At 44.6% G+C, this 26,691-nt stretch overlaps 1 protein-coding gene across 5 annotated transcripts in view; it reads right to left on the reverse strand.

Moving 5' to 3' along the window:
- Positions 1–10,702, reverse strand: part of stm (starmaker) — a 12,913-nt gene extending 2,211 nt beyond the window's left edge. The window contains exons 1-13 of one of the 5 annotated variants that reach the window (XM_030062886.1): positions 10,627–10,702; positions 9,823–9,878; positions 9,015–9,047; positions 8,857–8,907; positions 7,313–7,345; positions 7,050–7,103; positions 4,767–4,802; positions 4,390–4,428; positions 4,203–4,241; positions 3,897–3,944; positions 3,211–3,252; positions 596–666; positions 1–553 (exon numbers count right to left, since the gene is read on the reverse strand). The exon at positions 1–553 is cut by the window's left edge and continues 279 nt beyond it. In XM_030062886.1, the coding sequence (XP_029918746.1) occupies positions 1–553; positions 596–666; positions 3,211–3,252; positions 3,897–3,944; positions 4,203–4,241; positions 4,390–4,428; positions 4,767–4,802; positions 7,050–7,103; positions 7,313–7,345; positions 8,857–8,907; positions 9,015–9,047; positions 9,823–9,878; positions 10,627–10,637 (1,066 nt within the window). In that variant the 5' untranslated portion in view covers positions 10,638–10,702. Of the gene's footprint in view, positions 667–3,210; positions 3,253–3,896; positions 3,945–4,202; positions 4,242–4,389; positions 4,429–4,766; positions 4,803–7,049; positions 7,104–7,312; positions 7,346–8,856; positions 8,908–9,014; positions 9,048–9,822; positions 9,879–10,626 lie in introns of all 5 variants that reach the window. The other 4 variants (XM_030062882.1, XM_030062881.1, XM_030062884.1 and 1 more) reach the window with 4 other exon arrangements.
- Positions 10,703–26,691: the final 15,989 nt, after the last annotated feature.

The following is a 26,691-nucleotide window of genomic DNA, read 5'->3' on the forward strand; positions in this document are numbered from 1 at the left end:
CCTGCTTCGCTTCAGGGCTGCTGTCGTTTCCAGTACTCTCCCCTGTCTGCTGCTCCTCCTCCTCCTCTGTCTGCTCCTCCTCCTCCTCTGTCTGCTCCTCCTCCTCTGTCTGCTGCTCCTCATCCTCTTGCTCCTCTGACCCCACGTCTCCTACCTCTCCTCCCTCCTGCAGGTCCTCTTCTTCCTGCCCCTCGGTGCTGTCGTCATCCCCCTCCTCTTCATCCTCACTGTCTGTATCCTTACTCCCTGCCTCGTCCTCCTCCTCCCCCTCCTCCTCCTCCTGCTCTTTTGTCTCCTCCTCAGAGTCTTCACTCTTTTCCTCCTCCTTCTCTTTCTGCTCCTTGGTCTCCTCATCTTCTTCACTGTCGTCTTTCTTGTTGCTGTCACCTCCCTTTTCTGTATCGTTCCCCTTCTCGTCCTCACTATCATTTTCTGTGCTATCTTCCTCCTTCTTCTCCTCTTTCTTCTTCCCTTCCTTCTTGCCCTCATCGCTGTCTATATCCCCCCCCTCTTCATCCTCACTGTCTGCATCCTCGCTCCCTGCATCCTCCTCCTCGTCCTCCTCATCCTCTTTGTTCTTCTTCTCCCCCTCCACCTCCTCCTCTTCATCCTCCTGGCTCATGGATTCGTCTGGCTTGCTCTCACCACCATCATCATCGTCAGGCTCTGAGGGTCACAAACATCATTTACCTTTGAACACAAAGCAGCTGCAACAAGCTCTGTCCATTTATAAAGTACATAATTATTTTTTTATTTATTTATCCTTTATTTTACCAGGAAGGTCCCATTGAGACACAATGTCTCTTCTTCCAGGGAGTCCTGGTCAAAATGGCAGCATAAAGAAAGTTTCAAACACAGAAGGACACCAATTACACATAGACACACACAGGGGTACCATTTCACAAAGACAAAGGCTGACAAGACAATACAGGCTAATCCAGGGCTAGGATCACCAGCACTAAGCAGAAAGAGGAGAAAAAAAAAAAAATAAAAAAATAAAAAAAAATAAAAAAAATAAAAATAAAAATAAAAAAAAAATAAAATAAAAAATAAAAACTCAACAACATGTTGTAAGTGGCCTATATCAGACAGTGACACTGTTCTGTAAGGACTGTATTTAACAGACTTTTAAAAATATGAATTGTAGGTAGGGAATCTAAGTTAAGAAGGCTTTGCAGCTCATTCCATGCATGTGGTGCATAGGCATGGAAGGCAGATTTCCCCAACTCTGTCCGTGGAGAAGGAGTTTGAAGAAGAAGCTTATTTGAAGAACGTGTATTATATGTTTGATGGCGGATGGATAACAGGCTACATATGTAATGGGGTAATTTGAACATTAAGGCTTTAGCTATAAAAATTAAAAGATGTATTCTCCTTCTCAAATACAGTGAGGTCCATTCAACCTTCTCATACAACACACAGTGGTGGGTCCTAGCAGAAGCACCAGTTACAAAGCGTAAAGCTGAGTGAAAAGCAACATCTAGCTTCCTCAATAGAGATGAAGCTGCATGCATATATACTACATCACCATAGTCCAGTACAGATAAGAAGGTGCTCTGAATTAATCTTTTTCTGGCAGTGAAAGGAAAACATTTTTTTAAACGAAAATAGAAACCCAGTTTGGGCCTAAGTTTTCTTAAAAGGCTGTCTATATGGACTGCAAAGGATAACCTATCATCTAACCAAATGCCTAGATATTTGTAGGAAGTTACCCTTTCAATATATGAACCATCTAGTGTTGATATATTGCAGTCGACAGGTGATCGTGAGCGTGTAAAAACCATAAATTTTGTTTTTTTAACATTTAAAACCAGTTTCAGTCTGACCAAAGACAATTGCAAAACATTAAAAGTAGACTGTAACAAATCCATTGCCTCTTGTAACGATGTTGAGACAGTGTAAAGTATCGTGTCATCTGCATACAGATGAATTTGTGCAGGATCTATCCCCAAGGCAAGATTATTTATATAAATAGAAAATAAAATAGGGCCTAAAATAGAACCTTGGGGAACACCTGCCTTTACTGTAAGTGAGGCAGACTTATAATTATCTAAGGAGACATACTGCTTTCTGTCATTCAAATAATTAGAAAACCAATCCAACACAATATTACTAAAACCAATGCTTTTCAGTCTCTGTAATAGAAGGCTATGGTCAACAGTATCAAATGCCTTAGAAAGGTCAATGAAAAGTGCTGCACATGTTTTTTTGTCGTCTATGGCTGTAATGATGTTGTTTGTAACTAAAGTTACAGCTGTTATAGTGCTGTGTCCTTCTCTAAAGCCTGATTGCGTTGGACATAAAATATTGTTGTCATTTAAAAAACTTTTTAACTGCTCATTAACAAGTGATTCAAATACTTTAGCCATTACAGATAATCTAGATATAGGGCGGTAATTATCCATGACAGAGGGATCACCTCCTTTCAGCAGGGGGAGGATAGAGGCCGTCTTCCATGAGATGGGGATTGAACCACAGCACAAACTAAGATTAAAAATAGAAGAAATGGGCATGGCAATAAGATCTGCTGCAATCCTCAAAAAATATGGTTCTATCTGGTCCTGGCCAGCTGATTTTTTGCAGTCTAAGCCTAGTAGTGCTTTGCGAACTTGTGCAACAGAGATAGTGTTGAAGTTAAAGCTACTATGTGTGCATGTGCATGTGCATGTGTGTGTGTGTGTGTGTGTGTGTGTGTGTGTGCGCGCGCGCAAGCCAGGAACACACACACACACACCTCGACCTTTATTAATTTGATATTTTTGAATTACTTTGATTGTTAACATGTAAGAAGTAATAAATGCAAACGTATAAAATTCAAGCTCCATTATCGCCTGCAATGCCTCCATGGACCAGCAGGGGGCCACAGACCACACCTTCAAAACCCCTGAACCTCAGCTGTTCAAACACTTTTCATCAACAGAGATTTAACTCCCAGATTCATAATTCATGCACCAATAAATGAAAATGATCAAGATATAAATGATTTAAAAATCAAGGACTGGAGAAACGCACCATCACATCAAATCACGTCATATGGAAATATTACTGAAATTTATAGTACATGTTTATAGGTTTAATATGAATAATTACAATTCTCCCACAGGCACAGTGCTTCTCTATCACATTGCTATCAGGCTTATTGTAGAGATGAACCTGAGGAAGATGAGGTCGACCTTGATAATCAATGATCAATAAATGCTGAAGCTTTACCTCCACCGGCATTGTCCTCCTTGGCCTCGTCTTTGTCTTCGTCTGCATGAAGGAGAGATGAGGAGGTAGCACCATCTCCTAAAGTACGTTCCCAGATGAGGAACACGTTCTCAGAGAAACAGGTTCTGTTTGTTTCTGATCAACATGTCTGTCATTCCTTCACCAACCAGAACCACCTGGTTCAGGTCAGGAAATGTTTACGAAAACAAATGTTGGCTAACATAGCATAACATGACATGACATAATCTAACGTAACGTAATGTAATGTACCTTAACACAACATAATAATAATAATAACAATAACAATAACATTAACATTAACGTAATGTAACATAACAAAACATAACATAACGTAATATAATGTGACATAATGTTAGCTAAAAACAAAAAAATGCTCTACACGGGACTCAAATTGGGGTCGTGTTGATTGACAGGTCCAGCAGACTCTATCTCTGAGAGACGGGGCTGCTGTCCCAACGTGCACACAGACACGTGCACGCTCACACAAGTGACGAATCACAAGTGAGCTCAGTTTTACTGCAATACAAATCCAATTAAACCTCAGAGTTTCTCCCCCACATGTGATGAAGCTCAGAGCCTCATTTTTTTTGTGTGTGTTCATCAGGTTTTTAGAAACAGACTGAAGAGACACCTGAATTCTTACTGAACCAGCTCTGAAGCTTTACCTCGCTCAGGTGTTTCCTCCCTGGCGTCGGCCTTGTCTTTGTCTTCATCTGCATGAAGAAGAGACGAGGAGTTAGTCTTCATCAGACTCTCAGCTGCTCCTGAACAGGGACTAAAGCTTCACAAATGTTCCATCACTTACCTGTTAACATGAGAACATATTAACATATTAACATGTTAACATGAGAACTTATTAACATGTTAACATGATAACCCATTGAGAAACAGCTTAAAGACTGTTTGACCAGGTTCTTCTAACTTCTCCTCTGGAACCTCCAGTTGACTTTCAACACGACCTCATCACTGACCTGTTGCCTCATCAGCAGAGTTGCTTCCTGTAGTTGCATCTGAGCAGAAAATAAAAAGAATTTTTAGAAAATGAATTGTCCAATATAATTGTCCAATACAATTTTATTTTTTGTGCAGAAAAAGTAAAATATTGTGAGGCTTGAAAGGGCATAACGGCAGTGCTTCCACAGCAGTCAGTAAACTGACCTGAACTGTCATCAGCAGATTCACTTCCTGTAGCTGCATCTGAACACATGACACACATGACACACATGACACACGCAACACACATGAACATGACATTCAGACAATGCAGGATAATAAACAAAACCATATGAGTGCATGTGACCCCTAACCCTTACAACATATACAATTTGGTCCATAAGTATTTGGACAATTTAATATTCATTCAATATTCATTCATTCATTCATTTGGACACAGTATTCATAATTTTGCCCTTGTTCACTACCACAGTGGATTTGAAATGGAGAAATCAAGATGTGACTGAAGTTTAGACCTTCAGCTTTAATTTAAGGGGTTGAACAGAAATATTCTGGTTCTGGGTTAAGTACGAGAAACTGACCTGTGCCATCGTCCGAGTCGCTTCCTGGCGTGGAATCTGAGCAGGAAACAGGAGCTGGTCAGCTGGTCAGTTTGTGTCTCAGTAATATTCCCACTGAGTTCAGGTGGAATTGGGGAAAAACACTACAGGGCGATGGGTTGCTATAGTGATGTGTTGTGTAGAGAAAACAATAAAATATTCCATACCGCGGAACAATCTGTCAGTCTCATCATATTTTACCTGCTCTCATCTCAGTACAATCCAAAAACCTAAGAAGGACACGTTTTCTACACAAATATGTGATTTAAAAGCCCAATAAGTGAATCAAACACAAAATCACCTGGGGTTGCCATAATAATAAATAAATACATTAATGAAAACACAAAGCCGCCCGATCCACACGGCACCAACCCCTTACGGCTACCCTTGTGGGTGGTGAGCCCACAGAGAGTTGGACCCACATCACCAGTTTGGGCTAGGCCCGGCCACCAGGTACTCGCTCACGAGCTACAACCCCAGGCCTGGCTCCAGGGTGGGGCCCCGGCTCCGCCATACCGGGTGATGTCACTGTCTTCGCTGATTTCCTCTTCATAAGGGGGTTGGTGCTGTGTGGATCGGGGATTGGGTTGTCGAGGTCCCCGCCTTCGACTGCCGCCCGATGTTGGCTCCTTCGAAACAGGACCTTCAGCAGGCACTGGGGTGGTTTGCAGCCGAGTGTGAAGCGGCGGGGATGAGAATCAGCACCTACAAGTCCGAGGCCAAGGTTCTCGACCGGAAAAGGGTGGCATGCCCTCTCCGGGTCGGTGGAGAAGTCCTGCCTCAAGTGGAGGAGTTCAAGTATCTCGGGGTCTTGTTCACGAGTGAGGGAAGGATGGAGCGTGAGATTGACAGGTGGATCGGTGCAGCCTCCGTAGTGATGCGGTCGGTGTACCGATCCATCATGGTGAAGAAGGAGCTGAGCCGAAAGGCGAAGCTCTCGATTTACCAGTCGATCTACGTTCCTACCCTCACCTATGGTCATGAGCTTTGGGTAATGACCGAAAGGACAAGATCACGGATACAAGCGGCCGAAATGAGTTTCCTTCGCAGGGTGGCCGGGCGCTCCCTTAGAGATAGGGTGAGGAGCTTGGTCACTCGGGAGGAGCTCGGAGTAGAGCCGCTGCTCCTCCGCATCGAGAGGAACCAGTTGAGCCATCTGTTTCGGATGCCCCCTGGACGCCTCCCTGGGAAGGTGTTCCAGGCATGCCCCACCGGGAGGAGGCCCCGGGGAAGACCCAGGACACGCTGGAGGGACTATGTCTCTCAGCTGGCCTGGGAACGCCTTGGGGTTCCTCCCGAGGAGCTGGCGGAAGTGTCTGGGGAGAGGGAAGTCTGGGTGTCTCTGCTCAGACTGCTGCCCCCGCGACCCAGCCCCGGATAAGCGGCAGACGATGAAAACAAAAACGATAAATAACAAAGCAACTAATTATTGCAAAAAATTACATTTGCCAAATTTATAATGAGTGTATTGTCCAATAATAGTATAACTTTCATTTATAGGAGAATGTCTTGACTGGCCTCTTGTCTTAATGGCTGCTGCTTCTGCTCTGCCCACAAACCCCTGATGGATTGTGGGATATGCTCAGCCTTTCATACCACTCCGTCGCGCTATCTGGGTAAGGGCTCATTAAGTGTGGATTAAGTGCACCTGCCTTGGGGCTTTTTCAGAAGTAGGACACTGTTCCACACACAACTCGGTGGCATGTGAACGACATTCAAGACCACAAGACCCAAAGTGTGTGTTCAGGGACAAAGACTTTATTGTTGAGCTGCAGAGTCTGACTGGCTGCTGCCTCAAGCCGCCCACTTTAACAACTAACTAACTCATTAACCATCAATATTCAGTATTGACAGGGAAAGCACATGTTCCAGCTGAAGCTCAGAGTCTTAAATTAGCATCTTTGGCTGTTTTAGCAGGCCTGTGGGGCCGCAGGGAGGAAGGTGGGGCCAATGCTATCAGCCAATCAGCAGCCAGCAGCTCATTTATAATGCATGAATGTTGCCATAACAACTCATTGGAAGTTCCCAGCTGTTTCCTGTCATTTAAATGTCAGTTTGTTTTTAGACAACAGTTCAGCGGATAAAAGTGTCAAAACTGACAAAAACAATTTGGAAATGACCATGAACGTGGGCCATGTGCAGTGAACCATTATAATACTATTACTGCCACTGCTACTGGAAAGTATAACAACAACAATAACAACAACGGTAATAATAACGGTAATAATAATAATGATAATTAAATAAATAATAGTGTGATCTTACCACTATTGTCTCCTGTGGATTTGCTGTTGGAGTCCATGGTGCCAGTGGAGTCTGCTGGAGGAACAGGAGAAATTATGTTTATTTTTGTTTATATTTTATATTTCTACTGACAACATGCAAGATCAGCTCATACAGGGTAAACAACAACAACATTAAATAACAACACAGAACACAGAAATGTCAGGCTGTTGAAAACTTCTTTGTTATTGGTGGGAAAACCAGTCTGGACACACACACACACACACACACACACACACACTAACCTTGTTCATCAGTTGAGTCTGAGTCCAAACCAGCTGAAACACACAGACAAATTAAATGTGATGTTATATAACCTTTATTTAAAACGCATGACCAGCAGAACCAGAAGTTCTAATACAAAACAACACAAATGACCTGGTTCCACAAGAATAAGCAAGAATAATGAAAAGAACAACTGCATCCCCCCAGATAAAAAAGTCAAGAAAAAATGCTTGAACTTTGCACTGAGAACATTGCATTCAATTTCACTGTACATGTACAATGACAATAAAGATATTCTATTCTATTCAATTCTATTCATGCAGATTCAAGGCTCTAATAGCACCTACACACTGTGAGATTTCAGCAATCTGCCCTGCTGTGCAACATGGATCTAATGAACTTTACATATGACAGCCAGTTTGATGGGTGTCGACTGTACGGTGATAACACGACTGAATCTTATTGGCTGCAACACAAGTCAGTATACAAGAAAACATCATCGGCGTATGTGATCACTGCGCCGCTGTAGTGGGAAACAATGAAGCTCAGCAAGATTCTTCTTTGTTAGAATCACAAACGTTTTGTTTTACTCACTTTGCCTCCATCACTGTGTTTATCTGTATTCCTACTGGCTGCTTAATAGATGTAGGTCTTAGCTTTCTGATTTCTGATGCGGTCAGAAATTTGTCCCGGGCTATCTTTGGTCGCAGGACTGTGACAACGGTCATCTTTGAAACTCTCTCACAGCATGACGTAGGTCCACCATTTTGGAGCCACGGTCAAAGATATCACCACTTTCCTTCCTCGTTGGTCATCTTTTGTCTGGGACAGCCCAAAATCGCACAGTGTGTACACAGCTTAGGACCGGACTCAAGACTCTAAGGAACATCGACTTATTGAACCATCTGAAGAGGATCTACAGCAGTGACAGTGGTATGTCATTTGAAGACGTTTGAGCAGAAGGTTTCATTAGACATAGAGGACATACAGACACAGGACAGATACAAGATACAAGGAGAGGAAGTAAGCTCCTGTGTGGACTGTTCCAGGGGCTGACAGCAGGAAATCCAACCAGCGGCTGGAAAAACCTGAACTGAGTGACAACACAGAGGAGCAGAGAGACTGTGGTAGCAGAACGTCAAGAAGAAAAACATCACAGCACGAGACAGGAACCGAAGTTCAGACTGAGCAGCGATGCCCCGACACAACGCAGCAGCATGCGTGGAACAGCACTGAGTCGTGTGCAGGAACATCTACTCTGAATTTGGGCCGGACCAGCGTCCAAACGAGAGATGCCACAAAGAAGAACGATAGAGCTTAGATCCCATGAGACGTTCAGATCCAGAACCATGATCACGTCGAATCCAACAGACCAGAAAACAACCGAGATGAAGTAGAGACGCTCAGAGACTGAAAGAACATGAACAGCTGGAGAAGAACCAGAGGCTGCACAATGAACTGGAGATGTGGAAAGTGAAGACATAATTATATTGTTTTCCATCTCAGCCACTGTGGAGGTCTGATCTGATGAGATGTGATATGATCTGATGTATCTGTGTGTTACCTGTCTCTTTGTCCACAGGTGCAGCTCCTGTAGGTTCTTCTCCATCAGTTTCTGAAAAACAAGCCAACACTGTCATTGACTGAAGCTCAGTAGATATTGCGAGATAGATGTGTGTGTGTGTGTGTGTGTGTGTGTGTGTGTGTGTGTGTCCACATTACCAGTAAGATGGGTTATCAGTGCATCTAGTCTCTCTGAAACAGGAAATATTACAGCAGTTAGAAGGAAATAGTTCCTGCTGTGGAAATTTGTGCAACAGATGAAGAACCTGAGGGTGAGGGTGAGGGTGAGGAGTGGGGTGAGGGTGAGGGTGAGGGTGAGGGTTTCTCACCCAGAGCACACAGCCTGTATATTCTGCAGTACTATATACTGACCCCAACCCACATCCCTCTGAGAATCCATGTAGTATTGATATTTTTGTTTTATTTTTATGTAGTATTTTACTCAGGTAATTAGAAAACGAAGAAAGAAGGAAAAAATTGGAAACCCAAGTAATCTTTACATGTTAATCTCCTCAGTGTTTTGTTTTATTGGGTTTTGTCTTGTGCTTTCCTTTTTATTTGCATGGTTTTGCATTTTATATTTTCTGTTATTTTCTTTTATTTCCATTATGTTTCACTGTATCGTTTCTTTGAACTGCTGTTGTCAGTACATCTGCACTTTGAGCTGCTATTTAATGAAAGGTGTATATAAATGAAGTTTGACTGATTGATTGATCACTTAAAGACTTTTCTATACGTGTCAGTAATTAAAATTCCTAAACGGGGAGGAACCACGCCATATCACATCACACCACATAATGAAAATGTTTACAGTCAAACACTGTTTAAATAAACGATGTTAATCTGTCAAAGTCTTTTCTGTTGTTGATGTGTGTGTTTTATCTGGTTCTGTAAAGTTCTATCAAAATAAAGTTATGTTTCATTATTATAAATCAAATTATACCATGAGCAGCTGATCCACACTTACCAGTTGCTGGAGCTGCCAGAGAAACTGCAGCCAACGCACATAAGACCAACAGATACCTGCAACACACACACACACACACACACACACACACATTAAAAGGCTGAGTTGAACCAATGCAAACCAATCAGACGAGACAGGATTTGACTGCAGCTCGTTTGCATTTTGTTTTCCTGGAGAAAAGAGAAAAGCTTCAGAGGAAAGTTTAAAGGTGTGTGTGTGTGTGTGTGTGTGTGTGTGTGTGTGTGTGTGTGTGTGTGAAGCCATGTGAGCAGAATGTAAAGTGTGTGTCCGGCCTGAAGGCTCTCTTTGTGCTCGGCGGTCTCGAACACAAAGCGTCTGTTCTGCAGACGTATAGAAACAGACGGAGGAGACACCTGAGCAGCCGGGGGTCCGGTGTCAGGTGGACACACACACACACACACACACACACACACACACACACAAGGAAAGATTCTGACGTTCTTACACTTTAATCAGCAGATAAACAGAGTTCACACACAGATGACAGCAGATGATCATTTATTACCATCATCATTTATTATCATCTTGTAACATCTGACTCTGTCTCACTCTCTCACTCTGTCTCACTCTCACTCTGTCTCTCTCTCTCACTCTTTCTCACTCCATCTCACTCTCTCACTCTGTCTCACTCTCTCATTCTGTCTCACTTTGTCTCACTCTTTCTCACTCTCACTCTGTCTCACTTTCTCACTACGTCTCACTCTGTCTCACTCTCTCATTCTGTCTCACTCTCTCACTCTGTCTCACTCTGTCTCACTCTGCTGTGTTGTGTTGTTTACTCACCGTGGAAACATGCTGTCCTCCTGTCAGTCGGTTGGTGTAAATAAAGTTTTCTGCTCCTGTCTGTCTGCAGTCTGAGGTGAAGTGGCTCCTGACCGAACCGAGAGCCGGCTCTTTATAACCTCAGCCCCTCCCCCTCCCCGCTGCCCTGCCCCTGCCTGTCTGCCTGCCTGTCACCTGCCTGTCTGTCACCTGTCTGTCTGTCTCTCACGTGTGTCACCTCTGTCACCTGTCTGTCTGTCACCTGTCTAACCCCTGTTTTCTCTGATTCTTCTTCATTAAAAGGGTTTCTGTTGCTTTCATGTGTATTGAGTTCCTGCTGTGTTCATGTCTAAAAGACGTTTTTGTTTCTTTTAATCAGACATGAGGGGATGTTATTTACCTTTGACAGTTTGGTGGTAACTTCCTCCTTCTTCAGAAAGCAGAGTGGCATGTATATATAGCAGCCAGCTGACATCCCTTAACCTATGTTTGATTAAAAGAAACTAAAACTTCTTTTTAGTTAAAAGGAAGACATGATGAATGTGTTCATGTCTGTTAACCTGAAAATAAATAAAGATCATTTACATGGACTTTCATCATGCTGATTTACAACACACACACACACACACACCACATTTGTTTGTTAGGATCATACATGTAAATGTGACAAACTTGAGTCATTTTCATCTGAGGCCTTAAAAGCTGAAATTCAGGAAGTGATTAGGGATTTTCCAGAAACATTTTAAACGTTTCAGAGAATAACACTGCCCAGCTGTGTGTGTGTGTGTGTGTGTGTGTGTGTGTGTGTGATGTCACAGGCATGAGGAAACAGTTTGACTGAGAAGAAAGGAGCTGAAACCAGTCGGGCAGGAATTTCGCCTCGTGTGCTCGTTAGCTCCTCTAGTCAGGAGAGATGCTTTGTTTTCTGTTTTTAGATTTTGGCATCATAGGATGATTATACAAGACACGTTTCCTATAATACATTTTTGATTATACAAGACACATTTCCTGTAATAAACGTTTAAAACCCAAACAAATTGATTTCTTTGAGAAACGTCAGAAGAAAAGCTTAACAAGAAATAAACCAAATATTTGCAAGGAATTAGTGCAATGTTACAGGAAATGACCAAGAAATTAACTAAATAAAAACAGAGAGAGAGAGAGAGAGAGAGAGAGAGAGAGAGAGAGAGAGAGAGAGAGAGAGAGAGAGAGAGAGAGAGAATTATGAGAAAATTATCCATAAACAATGATAATGCCTTTATGGCTATTACAGCAAAAGTATTTTCTTTTTGGCTATATTTTAGATCATTTTCTGCTTTATTTATTCAGTTTTATTTATTTATTTATTTGGTTGTTTATTTCAGGTCATTTCTTTAATCATGAATTTGTTAAGAGTGTGAAATAAAACTTTTCAAAATAAAAGTCCTGAGGATGCAGCTGATCTCAGATCAGCCTGTAACACCTGAACTGACACTTCACCTGCATGTCCTCGTTCAGCTGGGCTCTGACCACCAGCTTTTTAAAATAGAATAGAATACAATAGAACATATCTTTATTGTCAACCAAACACAGTAAACAACATAAAGACAGATGACAGTTTAGAAAACAAACAAGGAAAAATGAGACAAAATGTAAGATAAAGAACTTCAATACATGGTCAGTGGTCAGAGGAGCTCTATAGCGCCTCCTGAAGGTCAGAGGCTGGAACTGGCTGAGGACACGCTCCTCCTCTTCCTCCTCTTCCTCCTCTTTCTCCTCTTCCTCCTCTTCCTCCCTGGTGTTTGGGGTTTCAAGTTTATTCTCAGATCCTGTTAGGTGACAGCAGGACGACAAAAAGTAAAAACACCCAACAAGAGATTTGTTCTAAAGGTTGGAGTGAGGCTGTAATAACAGTAATAATACATGATGCCGCCAGTGCAGAACTACTCCGCTGGCTCTGTTATCATTTACAGTCGGGGTCAGCTGATGGCGCTCCGAGCGGCTGGCATGGGCGTCCACACCCACCAAATCTTCAAGGAGATTAGGAGAACGTTGCAGTGAAGAAGGGGTTAGGGATGGAAGGGAAGGCAGAGGAAAGCAGAGGCATGGAATTAGAGGAGGAGATACAAGCCACGTCTCCCCTCTGTCAATATGGGAAATGTGGCAAATAAGATGGATGAGTTAGCAGCGCCAGCCTGGGACCGACGGGCTCCGTGACTCATTTCATGGCTGCACCAGGACATCCCAGACAACGTTTCCATCGACGGCTTTCAGACCATCCGAGCCGAAAGAGACTACAGCAAGAGTGGCAAACAGAAAGGCAGGGGGCTTGCTGTGCTTGTTAGCAACAAATACTGTAATCCTGGCTACACTACAGTCAAGGAATGTATCTGCTGCCCAAACATTGAACTTTTAGCCACAGGACTCTCCATGGCTGCTCTCCAGAATCAACACCCAGGTGCCTTCATTGCAATCAGAATCAGAATGAAAAATACTTTATTAATCCCCAAGGGGAAACTGGGTAATCTTGGGTGACTTCAACTACATCACTATGGCAACAACCCTGCCCAAATTCATCCAGTATTAGTGCTTTTCCACTAGTACCTACTCAGCTCGACTCTACTAGCCTCGACACGGTTTTAGTGGTTTTCCATTACAATTGAGTACCAGCTCACCGTGGGTGGAGTCGTCATAGCGAGGCGGCGCACCGTCCAGCTCCCTCTGGATTCTTTGGGCCGCCACCAAGCACAGAAAAGTCTCCATCTCTTCATTTGACCACGGTACTGGTGTGCTTGCCATTTTATGACTTTGTGAACTTCAGTGATGATTAATGCACACAGTCGCTGTTGCTGTTTTTTTTTTTTTTTTTTTTTAAATGCCAGGTTTGGTTTTCGTGCAGGAGTCGTTCTCATGTGTCATCACTCCCCGCCCAATCAGTGGCCTGCATGGTGTTTACGTCACATTTCGGCTCGACTCAGCTCGCTTGGAGCCCGGCTGAGTAGGTACTGAAATGGGACCTGCTACCAGGTGCTACCACCTGATGGAAAAGCTTAGAGAGAGTAGAGTCGAGCCAAGTCGAGCCGAGTAGGTACTAGTGGAAAAGCATCATAAGTGAGCTGTCCGACCAAAGAGGAGAGGACCGTGGCCTTGATGAATGCTAATGTCAAGGATGCATTGAGCTCTTCTTCCCTCCCCCCACTGGGAAGCTCAGACCACAACCTTGTCAACCTCAACCCCTGCTTTGTGCCTCTGCTGGACCCGCAGCCTGCAACCACGAGGACAGCGGGGAGGTGAGGAGGAGGCCTGAGGGCTGATTTGAGGTGACAGACTGGCAGGCACTCTGTGAGTTGCATGGAGAGGACATTGATGGACTTAAAGAGCGCATCATGGATGACATTAACTTCTGTGTGAACTACACTGTCCCAGCAAAGACTGTCTGTTGTTACTCAAATAACAAGCCATGGGTAACAAAGGACATCAGGACCATTCTTAATGCAAAGAAGAGGGATTTTAGAGCGGGCAACAAGGAGGAAGTGAGGAGAATCCGGGGAGACTTTGAGGTGAAGATCAGTGAGACTACAGAGAAGTACAAGAGGACTCTGGAGGTGGAACTCCAACAGAACAACCTGAGAGATGCTGGGATGGGATGAGAACCATCACTGCTTTCAGGCCAACTGGTGGTGGGAGTGTTGAGAGTGGTTTGGATAGGGCCAATGAATTGCTGTTTTTCAACAGGTCTGACACAGTGGCCCCTGCTTGGGTCCCCCCTTGACTCATTGGTTGTCCCCCAGCCAACACCTTCCCCACTGCTCCCCCCTCCTGCTCGTCATAGCAGCTCATCACCCAGTGAGAGCACCTCACCCCTCCCAGGGTTCCCGTACTTACGGCTCCCAGACTACTTTCCCTCTCCAATCTGATCCCCCCACCCCCACCACCACCACCACCACCACCACCATGTAAGAAGACAGCTGAGGAGACTCCACTCAAGCAAAGGATGCCATCATTTACCTGCTAAACCATGCCTATGCTTGCCTGGACAAACTGGCGAGCACTGTGACTCTGCAATATTTGGATGTATCAGGAATGGTGATGAGGGTGACTAGAGGGAGGAGGGCCAAGTCAGCGGAGACCCCTATATCCATCCAGAGGGTTGGCATGGACACCATGGAGAACCACAAGTACCTGGGAGAAGACCTGGACAATAAACTGGACTAGGCGAAGAACCGAAGCACTCTACAAGAAGGTCCAGAGCCGGATCTACTTTCTGAGGAGAACGCTGTCCAAACTATGTGGCCTCTTGGACAATGTCTCCCACCCACTCCACGACACACTCTGTGACACACTCCACAACACACTCCATAACACACTCCACGACACACTCTGTGACACACTCCACAACACACCATAACACACTCTGTGACACACTCTGTGACACACTCTGTGACACACTCTGTGACACACTCCACAACACACTCCACGACACACTCTGTGACACACTCCACAACACACCATAACACACTCTGTGACACACTCTGTGACACACTCCACAACACACTCCACGACACACTCTGTGACACACTCCACAACACACTCCACGACACACTCTGTGACACACTCCACAACACACCATAACACACTCTGTGACACACTCTGTGACACACTCCACAACACACTCCACGACACACTCTGTGACACACTCCACAACACACTCCACGACACACTCTGTGACACACTCCATAACACACTCCATAACACACTCTGTGACACACTCCACAACACACTCCATAACACACTCCATAACACACTCCACGACACACTCTGTGACATGACACACTCTGTGACACACTCTGACACACTCCACAACACACTTCGTAACACACTCCATAACACACTCTGTGACACACTCCACAACACACTCCATAACACACTCCACGACACACTCTGTGACATGACACACTCTGTGACACACTCTGACACACTCCACAACACACTTCGTAACACACTCCATAACACACTCTGTAACACACTCCACAACACACTCTGTGACACACTCCGAGACACAGTAGTCACACACTTGTCACACACTCCATCACACACTCAGTGACACACTCCGTAACACACTCATTAACACATTGTATAACACACTCAGTGACACACTACATGACACACTCCGTCACACACTCTGTGACACACTCTTTGACACACTCCATCACACACTCCGTAACACACTCCGTCACACACTCAGTGACACACTCCATAACACACTCTGTGACACGCTCTTTGACACACTCTGTAACACACTCTATAGCACACTCTGTAACACACTCTTTGACACACTACATGACACACTCCGTCACACACTCTGTGACACACTCTTTGACACACTCCATCACACACTCTGTAACACACTCCGTCACACACTCAGTGACACACTCCGTCACACACTCTGTGACACGCTCTTTGACACACTCTGTAACACACTCTGTAACACACTCTTTGACACACTATTTGACACACTCCATCACACACTCCGTAACACACTCCGTAACACACTCCGTCACACACTCTGTGACACACTCTGTAACACACTTTATGACACCCTCTGTAACACACTCTTTGACACACTCTGTAACACACTCTGTAACACACTCTTTGACACACTCTGTAACACACTCTGTAACACACTCTTTGACACACTATTTGACACACTCTGTGACACACTCTGTGACACACTCTGTAACACACTTTATGACATCCTCTGTGACACACTGGTCACGCCCTGTCATGCATTCAGTGCCAGGCTGCTTCCATCGAGATGAACCAGAGAGCAAGACAGGAAATCATCAGACCTTTTCCCGCCTCCCATGGAGGGTGAGACAGGTAACAAACTGCTTACCTGTCCCCTGTTGAAACTGTTGGCCTCCCTTCCACAGTCCTCCAAAACCTACAATATGTTCAGAACTCAGCTGCCCGCTTGCTCACCCACTCCCGCTCCAGAGAGCACATCACTCCCATCCTCCGTCACCTTCACTGTCTCCCCGTACAGCAACGCATCAACTTCAAGATCCTCCTCATCACCTACAAAGCCCTGAACAGCCCCGCCCCCTCATACCTGACTGATCTCCTCCATTGCCACTCCCCCACTTGCACATCTGACCACCCACCCGCGTCATCAACCCCCCCTTACCTTACTGCTTACTTGTCTATTTTTTTTGTGTGTCTGCTTTTGTAAAGCGTCTTTGAGTACTTAGAAAAGCGCTATATAAATTTGGTTTATTATTATTATTATTATTATTATTATTATTATTGTTATTAACAATTTAACTGCAGTCATTCATACCTGCAGGACTTGACAACAATTCAACAGTGCAAAACTCCTGTGTGTGTTGAGCACGCTCAGTTCCACACACACCTGACTGACCTGGATGACCCCAGGCGCAAAGCTGACTGCCAGGGGTGTCATGGGAAATGTGGTCTCACGTTAGACAAACACAAAAAGCAACACACAGCAGTTCGGTTATTTTTCATTATTAATCTAAAAATCACATTTTCTGCAGCTCCCTCCTCAGGGGCCTCTGAAAGACCCTCAAGGACCCCTGGAGGTCCGGAACCCCACTTTGAACACCTCTGGTTACCGACCTCAGTGACCTGAGACACTGAGGTCCTGGATCACTTGACAGGTTGACAGAACCTCTTTCAGCTCATCTCAGCTCTTCACCATGTTCTGAGTTTTTCTTCAGTTCTTCTGACCTGCTGGTTCTTCTTGGTTAGAAGAACCTCCTCCTCCAGCCGGACCGCCTACCTCACTGATGAAAAGAACATAAGAATAACATTAGGAGAACATGAGAGGAGGATAAAGAGAACATCAGGAGAACATGAAGAGTGCATGAGTAGAAGACGAGGAAAACATGAGGACAGCATCAGGAGAATATGACAAGAACATAAGGAGACTATCACAAGAATGTGAGGAGAACATCAGGAGAACATAAGGACAGCATCAGGAGACCACAGAACATTGGGAGAACCAAAAGAGAAAATGGGGAGAACATCAGGAGAACAGGAAGAGAACGTTACCATGAGACCATGAGAGCACTAACTCCCCACAGAGAAGCAGGGCTGGGATTTGAACCTACAACTTTCAGAGTTAAGGAATGAAGGTCCTTCAGCACAACGCGAGTTAAGAATATGCCTGAAGGAGGCCAAGGAGGCCTATAGGAGGAAACTTGAGAACCAGCTGGGTCGTAACCAGGTGCGGGAGGTCTGGAATGGCATGAAGACCATCACCGGCTGCAGCAGGAGGAGCGGTGCAGTGGAGGGGAACATGGAGCGAGCTAAAGAACTGAACTCATTCTTTAACAGGTTCAGCTCCCCCCCCACATCCAGCTCCTCCTCCCAGTCCTCCCCCCAGCCCTCTGGACCACCACCATCATACCTCCTCTCCTCCTTCCGCCTCCCTCTCTCCTCCACCTGGACCCCCTGCTCCACCTGGTCCCCTTGCTCCCTCCGGACCCCCTGCTTCACCTGGAATCTCTGCTCCACTCGGACCTCCTCCTGCTCCACCTGGACCCTCAGCCCCACATGGACCACCTGCTACCTCCTCCCACCCCCCTTCTATCACTGCTGACCAGGTGACGTCGGCACTGAGGAGGCTTCGTCCCAGGAAGGCGGCCGGCCCGGACCAGGTCACCCCGAGGCTTCTCCGCGCCTGTGCTGCTGAGCTGGGTGACCCTCTTCAGCATGTGTTTAACCTCAGCCTGCATGTGGGGAAGGTCCCCTCACTATGGAAGACATCCTGTATCGTCCCTGTGCCTAAGAAGGGACGCCCCACCGAGCTCAATGACTACAGACCAGTCGCTCTCACCTCCCATGTGATGAAGACTCTGGAGCGACTGGTCCTGCAGCTCATGCGTCCCCAGGTGCTGGGTGTGAGGGACCCTCTCCAGTTTGCCTACCAGGCGCAGGTTGGGGTGGATGACGCCGTTCTCTACCTCCTCCACCGTGCCCTCTCCTACCTGGATGCGGGGGGCTGTGCTGTCAGGATGCTCTTTTTTGACTTTTCAAGCGCCTTTAACACCATCCGGCCCCGGCTTCTCCAGGAGAAACTGACCACCATGGCTGTTGACCCCCATCTCGTCACCTGGATTACCAGCTACCTGACAGACAGACCCCAGTTTGTTAGAATGGGTGACTGTTTGTCGTCAGTGGTGACCAGCAGCACGGGGGCTCCACAGGGGACCGTGCTCTCGCCTCTCCTCTTCACCCTCTACACCACGGACTTTCACTACAACTCGGATACATGCCACATGCAGAAGTTCTCTGACGACACTGCGATTGTGGCATGTATCAGGGAGGGTGAGGAGGGGGAGTATAGGAGCCTGGTGACGGACTTTGTGGCGTGGTGTCACCAGAATGAGCTCCAGCTAAACATCACCAAGACCAAGGAGATGGTGCTGGACTTCCGGCGGGCACCCCCTTCTCCGCTGCCGGTGGTCATCGAAGGCAGGGAGGTGGAGGTGGTCAGCCACTACAAGTACCTGGGACTGCAACTGGACAACAAGCTGGACTGGTCGACCAACATGGACTGTGTATACAAGAAGGGGCAGAGCAGGATGTACTTTCTAAGGCGGCTGGCCTCCTTCAATATCTGCTCTAAGCTCCTTCATATGTTTTATCAATCCATCGTGTCCAGTGTGTTGTTCTATGCTGTCGTGTGCTGGGGAGGCGGGGCAAGGAAAAAGGACAAGAAGAGACTGGACAGAATTATCCGCAGAGCTGGTTCTGTGGTCAGACGGAGCCTGGACTCTGTGGAGACAGTACTGGAGCAGAGGACCATGTCCAGGCTCAGAGCAATCCTGGAGAACACCAGCCACCCCCTGCACACAGCCTTCTCCCAGCAGAGGAGCTCCTTCAGTGGCAGATTGCTGTCACTGAGCTCCTCCACCGAGAGATTCAGGTCCTCCTTTGTGCCCCGTGCCATCAGGAGGTACAATGAAACACTTGGGAGGGGAGGGAGGGCGGTGGTGAGGAGGGTGGAGAGGTGATGGAGATGGCAGGTCTGATGACTGCACTGGCTGTTGACTCTAGTGACTCTGGTCTGACCGACTATTTTGACTTGTGTTCATGCTGTGTTTTTATTTTATTTTATAGGCCAGCTATTTATTTATTTTTTCTGGACATGCCACTTTATTATATTATTATTATTCTATGTAGCACACTATGGTATGTTTGTTCTCTGTGTCATTGTGTGGATGTATGTATGCAGGCAACAGAGTCCCAGAATTTCCCTCGGGATCAATAAAGTACATATCTATCTATCTATCTATCTATCTAGCTCCTCCTCTTCCTCACCGAGACCTCTGACCTCTCAACGTCTCTCCTGCTCTCAGGAACATCAGAACATTAGATTATTAGAACATGAGGTTCTCTCAGGAACATTAGACGCTCTGACCTTTCAGTAGAGTCGAGTTGAGTTTTATCCTCTTTGCCGGGTTTCCCCGCCGCTGAACTTCACGCTGCTTTCAAAACACGATCAGGTAGCAGCCGGGCTTCCCCCACCACACCTGATCCCTCACACACACTCACACACACTCACACACTCACACACACTCACACACACACACACACACACACACTCATACACACACACACACACACACACACACACACACACACACACACACACACAGTGGAGGCAGAGATTAGTTTGATCTTTAATGCGTCGGTTAGAGTCTCCGTCAGAAATCTGTCAGCTGAGAAAGAGACGGGCGAGGATGACGATGGAGGATGGGGATGAAGAACTTTGGGAACTTCTACAAAAGGTCATTTATTCCTCATGTAATTTGGGTTCTCAGCTGCTGGATTTTTCTCTTGTGACTCAGATGTTCCTCTGATGTTCCTGTGATGTCCCTCTGATGCTCCTCTGACGTTCCTGTGACGCTCCTCTGATGTTCCTGTGATGTTCCTCTGACGTTCCTCTGACGCTCCTCTGATGTTCCTCTGATGCTCCTCTGACGTTCCTCTGACATTCCTCTGACGCTCCTCTGATTTTCCTCTGATGTTCCTCTGACGCTCCTCTGATGTTCCTCTGATGCTCCTCTGACGTTCCTCTGACTTTCCTCTGACGCTCCTCTGATGCTCCTCTGATGTTCCTCTGATGCTCCTTTGATGTTCTTCTTCTGCTCCTCTGATGTTCCTCTGACATTCCTCTGACGTTCCTCTGATGTTCCTCTGATGCTCCTTTGATGTTCTTCTTCTGCTCCTCTGATGTTCCTCTGACGTTCCTCTGATGTTCCTCTGATGCTCCTTTGATGTTCTTCTGATGGTCCTCTGACGTTCCTCTGATGTTCCTCTGATGCTCCTTTGATGTTCTTCTGATGTTCCTCTGACGTTCCTCTGATGTTCCTCTGATGCTCCTTTGATGTTCTTCTGATGCTCCTCTGATGTTCCTCTGTATCCGATGTGTATATGATGTCAGCGACGAGGAGCTCAGACTGTCCTGTAGATGGTGTGAACTGCTCACCTGCTCACCTGAGCTGCAGGTGAGCAGGTGTGTCTGGATGACAGAGATGCATTTTCTGTTACATGTTAAGAACACAATAGAACCACATGTATAAAATATTGTAGCACCATATGTATAGAACATAATAGAACATGAGGTGAACCTGATGAGAACCTGAGGAGAACCTGAAATCAACCTGACAAGAACCTGACAAGCCTGAACTTCCTGAGAGGTGAGACAGGAGCCACACGTGTGTGTGTGTCGTGTGTGTGTGTGTGTGTGTGTGTGTGTGTGTGTGTGTGCACGTGTGCGTGTGCGTGTGCGTGTGTGTGTGTGCGTGAATACCAGTGTTTCTGCTAGAAAAAATTGGCACCGGTCAACGTGACCGGCAGATTTTTAATTTACCGGGCAAATGTTTGAAATTCCGGTCAAATATTATCTGAATGTATTGAACTTAAAATTATATGCAGGCGATGTAAGACTGATATCAAGGCATGCCAATTTATAGCGTAATCTTTTTATTGAAAAGTCGGTTATATCAAATAAAATGAGTGCTGTCAAGTGACTCATGTGCGTAACTTCTAAAATAAATAAATAAATATTGCACAAGCCTGTGCTCTTTTAACATGAACATAAAACAATTACAAAAAAAAACAAAAAAAAAAAAAAACCACATCTGGACTGGCTCATACCATTTTAATAATACGGCGTGCTGCCAACTTAAAAATGCCTTATTTTTCACATTAACCTGCACACTGACAGAGTACATCCTGGTCTGTTTCAGTTCCTTCACAATGTGCCCTGTGATTTCTTGTGAGACACTACTTATCATTTCATTTTGGGAAGAATGAGAGAGATTCTTACTGGAATCCAGTGTGAATAAATAACAAGTGCATAAATAACAAGAAGGGTACTCAAGGGGAACTCAATTCATGCAGCTACAAAGTGCATTACAAGAGATCTGTCATCAAAAGCGAGAGGCAGCAATATATCATTTAATTTGTCAATATAATACAATGCAATACAATAATCTCTGATTTGACATTCATTCCGGTTCATTTCAAATCAATATAAGCACCCAGCACCAGACTTTAAAGTCAAAATACACACTCAATAAGTAGCGCTAGCCGCGGAGCTAATGGTCCCTTTGAAATATATGGAGACGGCTAGGCTAGTGGCTACAAACATAACAATCAGAATCAGAATCAGAATCAGAATACTTTATTGATCCCCAGGGGGAAATTACTTTTTGTTACAATAACAACTCCCACTCCAAGTGTACAAGTTAAAAAAAAAAAAAAAGCAAATAGTCAAGAAAAATAAAGAAAGGAACATAAATATGAATATATATGAAATTAAAAAATATATGTACAAGTGCAAACATGGACAGGAGTTATTGCACTATAGGTTATTGCACATAGGTATGGTATTGAATATGGATTATTGCACAGGTTATTGCACATAAGTATGGTATTGAATATGGATTATTGCACAGAGGGAATTTGCACAAGAGTTAGTTTATGGGGCCAGCCCACTGACTCAGAGTGTCTGACACTCAGAGTGAGGAGTTGTACAGTTTGATGGCCACAGGCAGGAATGATTTCCTGTGTCGCTCTGTGGTGCATCGTGGTGCAATCAGTCTGGTGCTGAAAGAACTCCTGTGTCTGACCAACACATCATGGAGCGGGTTGGACACATTGTCCAGGATGGCTTTCACCTTGTGAAGCATTCTCCTCTCTGACACCACCGTCAGAGAGTCCATCTTCACTCCCACAACGTCGCTGGCCTTGCGGATCAGTCTGTTGAGTCTGTTAGCGTCCGCTACCCTCAGCTTGCTGCCCCAGCACACCACAGCATAGAGGATAGCACTGGCTACCACAGACTCATAAAACATCCTGAGCTAATACTCACCATTTCGCTTTTCAGTTCAATTTTATGTGAAGATGTCAGGCACACTCATGACGGAGCACAGTGGTAAGCAGCTCCTTAAAGGTAGGGCTCATCACAGTGAGTATAAAGCGATAAATCAACAAAGAAACTGTTAATAACTCCAAACCCAGCGGCAGCAAACTCTGTCACAACCGCAGCTCGGCAGCCGCGAAGCTACTTCCTGAAACCAGGCAACAGGCCGCCGTTTGCACCTGGGCTACAATACAGATTCACAAAAAGAGCAGAGAAATGAAAATTACAGAAACCTTAAATGTCACTGTGTGTTTCATCTAGCTAATGACAGGCAGAATAATAAGAATCATTTCATTCTCATAGTCAGCAACAAAATTAGGTAATAAGGTCAAACCCTGAGTCTCCTGCATGGCAGGTAAACACACTAACCACTTTGGCATTGGGGCATATGGCTCTTATACTGGTTTGGGCTCATTGTCCATTCATGTTGATAAATTACGAAAAAACGCAAAGTCCGATCAGTTTGAAAATCGACACGGCGCTTCTTCTCCACAAGATGCACATTGTTTGTATAGGTTAATAAACTAATGATAAAAATAAAAAATAAAGCTAAAAAAAAGATCCGGGGCTTTTGAGGAAAGATCCGGGGCTTAAGCCCCAGAAGCCCCCCTATGCCTTAAGCACTGAACAGACGGAGTGATAATGAATCAAAGATTTTTTTTTTTTTTTTTTTTTTTCCTGAAACGTAAATAAACAACTTTTGAAAAATAAATACGGTAGGCCTATAAATGGCGGTTTATTTTTTAGTACAGTGCCCTTTTGTCATGCAGCCTAGTTACTAGATTATGACTATTTTTGTTATGATGATGATGATTATTATACCGTATATTTTGTGATATAGGCATTTTAGCTTATCAAATTTGCTTCAACTTACCATTTGTTCTCTGTGGGTATTGGGAGGGGTTCAGAAGGACATCAAAGCAATTAAGTAAATCCAGTGAATCCTCAGGGAATCGGTAGTGTAAGCATCTATTAGATGTTGGATGTAGTGTGCTCTGGCTTTTTTAAAAGCCTGCATGGCCCGGTCACCTGTGTGCGTTACTTTGACATCCCGGTACATGTTGTCTTCGCACTCTGCCTGAAACAGCTCCTCTGCCTGAAACAGCTCCTCTGTCTTTATTGACCTCAGAAAAGCTTTCGACACTATTAATCACCAGATACTGTTAACCAAACTGTCTTATTTTAACTCCTGCTCACACACATTGAACTGGATTGAATCATACATCTCTTCAAGAACACAGTGTGTTAGGATACAGAACATGAAGTCAATGTCACGTAACAACAATCTTGGGGTACCACAGGGATCGGTCCTAGGTCCACTGCTTTTCAGTTTATTTATAAATGATCTGCCAAGCTGTTGTTCTTCGAATGTCACCTGTCAAATGTATGCCGATGATGCTGTTCTGTATGTCCATGCAAAAGACAAAAAACACGCTGAGCAAGAACTGACAGATGCTATGATGAATGTGTACAACTGGCTCGAGAAATCAAAATTATACTTGAACATATCCTGTGTGTATGTACTTCTCAAATAGGGCAAATACTGACAGTGATCCCAACATTTCTGTGGAAGGTAAAACAATTAAAGTTGTACAAGAGTTTAAATATCTAGGAATCACTCTTGACCCACAACTTCTTTTTAAACAACATATAAAAAAGACTGTGAACAGAATTAAGTTTAACTTGTCCAACTTTAGATTTATTAGGAACAACCTAACTCCTGAATCAGCAAAATTGTATTTTGATACTATGATCATGTCACACATGTCCTATTGCATAACAAGCTGGGCAGCGGCCTGTAAGACAACACTAAAGCCGATCGAAACAGTTTATAAACAAGCTCTGAAAGTATTAGTTAAAAAACCCAAAACATACCATCACTGTCAGATATTTAAAAAGCATGAGCGCTTAAACTGGGACAACACTGTTAAACACACCGACGCTGTCTTGATGTATAAAATCTTCCATGGCCAAGCACCATCTCCACTACAAGAATTTGTGAAAAAAAAACTCAAACAGATCAACCAGAGCTGGTTCCAGAGGTGACTGTGTAGTTCCTTTTAGAAAAAGTGCCCATAGTCAAGTCACTTTTTCTGTTCGTGCATCTCACACCTGGAATTTAATTCCAAGCACGATACACAAACTCCCGACTCTGACCTCTTTTACCAAACAGCTTGGCTACTGGGAGAACAACACTGTTGCCACAACCATGCCTAAACTTGTGTATTGTTTAATGTTAACTAAATTGTCAAGGGTTCCATCCGCAATTTTTACTGAATACATACATTATTATTACTTTACTCTTCCTTATTAACTTTTTTTCCTCTATTTATTATATCTTTATTTATTTTTCTAGGCACTAGGGCAATGTGCAATGCAACATGCACTTTATATTCTCACACAATTGGGTACTCTCAGTATCACTAAATTACCATTGTTGATATATATTCATTTACTGCAATATGTAATCGAGTAGTGTGCAGTTCTCACTTATTAGGCAGTAGGGCAATGTGCAATGCAACAAGCACTTTATATTTCTATACAACTAGGAACTCCAGGTATCACAAATTACCATTGTTGGTATTAAATTATTGTAATATGCAATTGAGTATTGGGCAATCAAAATAGCACTTTATATTCACTGGGCAATTTGCAATATAATAATGCACTTTACACTTTAGCACTCTGCACTTTAATCAGCCCCTCAACTTATAATTTAGTGTTTAAGCAGTGGTGAAATGCGCATGGTCCCCTCAGCCTTGGCCTGTATGTTTTATGATCAACTATGTTTGTTTGTTTTGTTTTGTTTTGTTTCTTTTTATTCTATTGTGTATGAGCGTTATGTACAACACCAACCTGCCAATGGGACTCAGGGGCGCCGCCAGGAATTTTGGGCCCTATGAAAAAAAAAAAAAAATATGTGTTTACTAGCTGATGGTTTAATAATTTTATATTAGTTTTTACCTATTTTTTGGGGCCCCTGTCAGGCAAGGGCCCTTGGAATTGTCCTAACTTTTCCCCCATTTACGGGCCCCTGATGGGACTAGAGATGGAAATTAGCTGCACGGCTACAATCTCACATGTTTACATTTATATGTGCATTAACATGTACTGTCCCATTTCTTTAAAAAAAAAAAAAAAAAAAAAAAATCTACAAATCTTCTGGACCTGGCACATCTCGTAACTGTGTTAGTGCTGCAACTGATGCTTGAACCATTGGTCTGATTGTGGCCAGATTAACATTGTCTTTCTGGAAAACCAAATTCAGTTTGGTCATCACAGGAAACACATCAGCCAGTGTGGGAGTCAAGGCGATGAAGCTGTATGGCTGGATTTGACCCAGGATACCTTGGGCTTGGGCATTTCCTCCTACAGCCTCTTTGTATAGCTCCATCACTAGAGCAGGCCAGTTACTTTTCATGCTTTCCACTGCCTTGTGAAACGATAACCAGCGGACAGCGCACGGCTGCTTCACACTTGTCATGTCTTCATCACTGAGCTCTGCTGTCAGTTGATGGAGGCGATTGGTCCTGCTGGACGAGTGCTTGTAAAAGGAGTCCACAGAGGCAACTGTGCACTTGTAGGCCCCTACCTGGTCCACAGATTTTGCTGCATCTTGCGCGGCCAGTGCCACGCGGTGGGCAACA

Source organism: Myripristis murdjan, chromosome 11, assembly GCF_902150065.1.
Source record: "Myripristis murdjan chromosome 11, fMyrMur1.1, whole genome shotgun sequence".
Classification (NCBI taxonomy): Eukaryota; Metazoa; Chordata; class Actinopteri; order Holocentriformes; family Holocentridae; genus Myripristis; species Myripristis murdjan.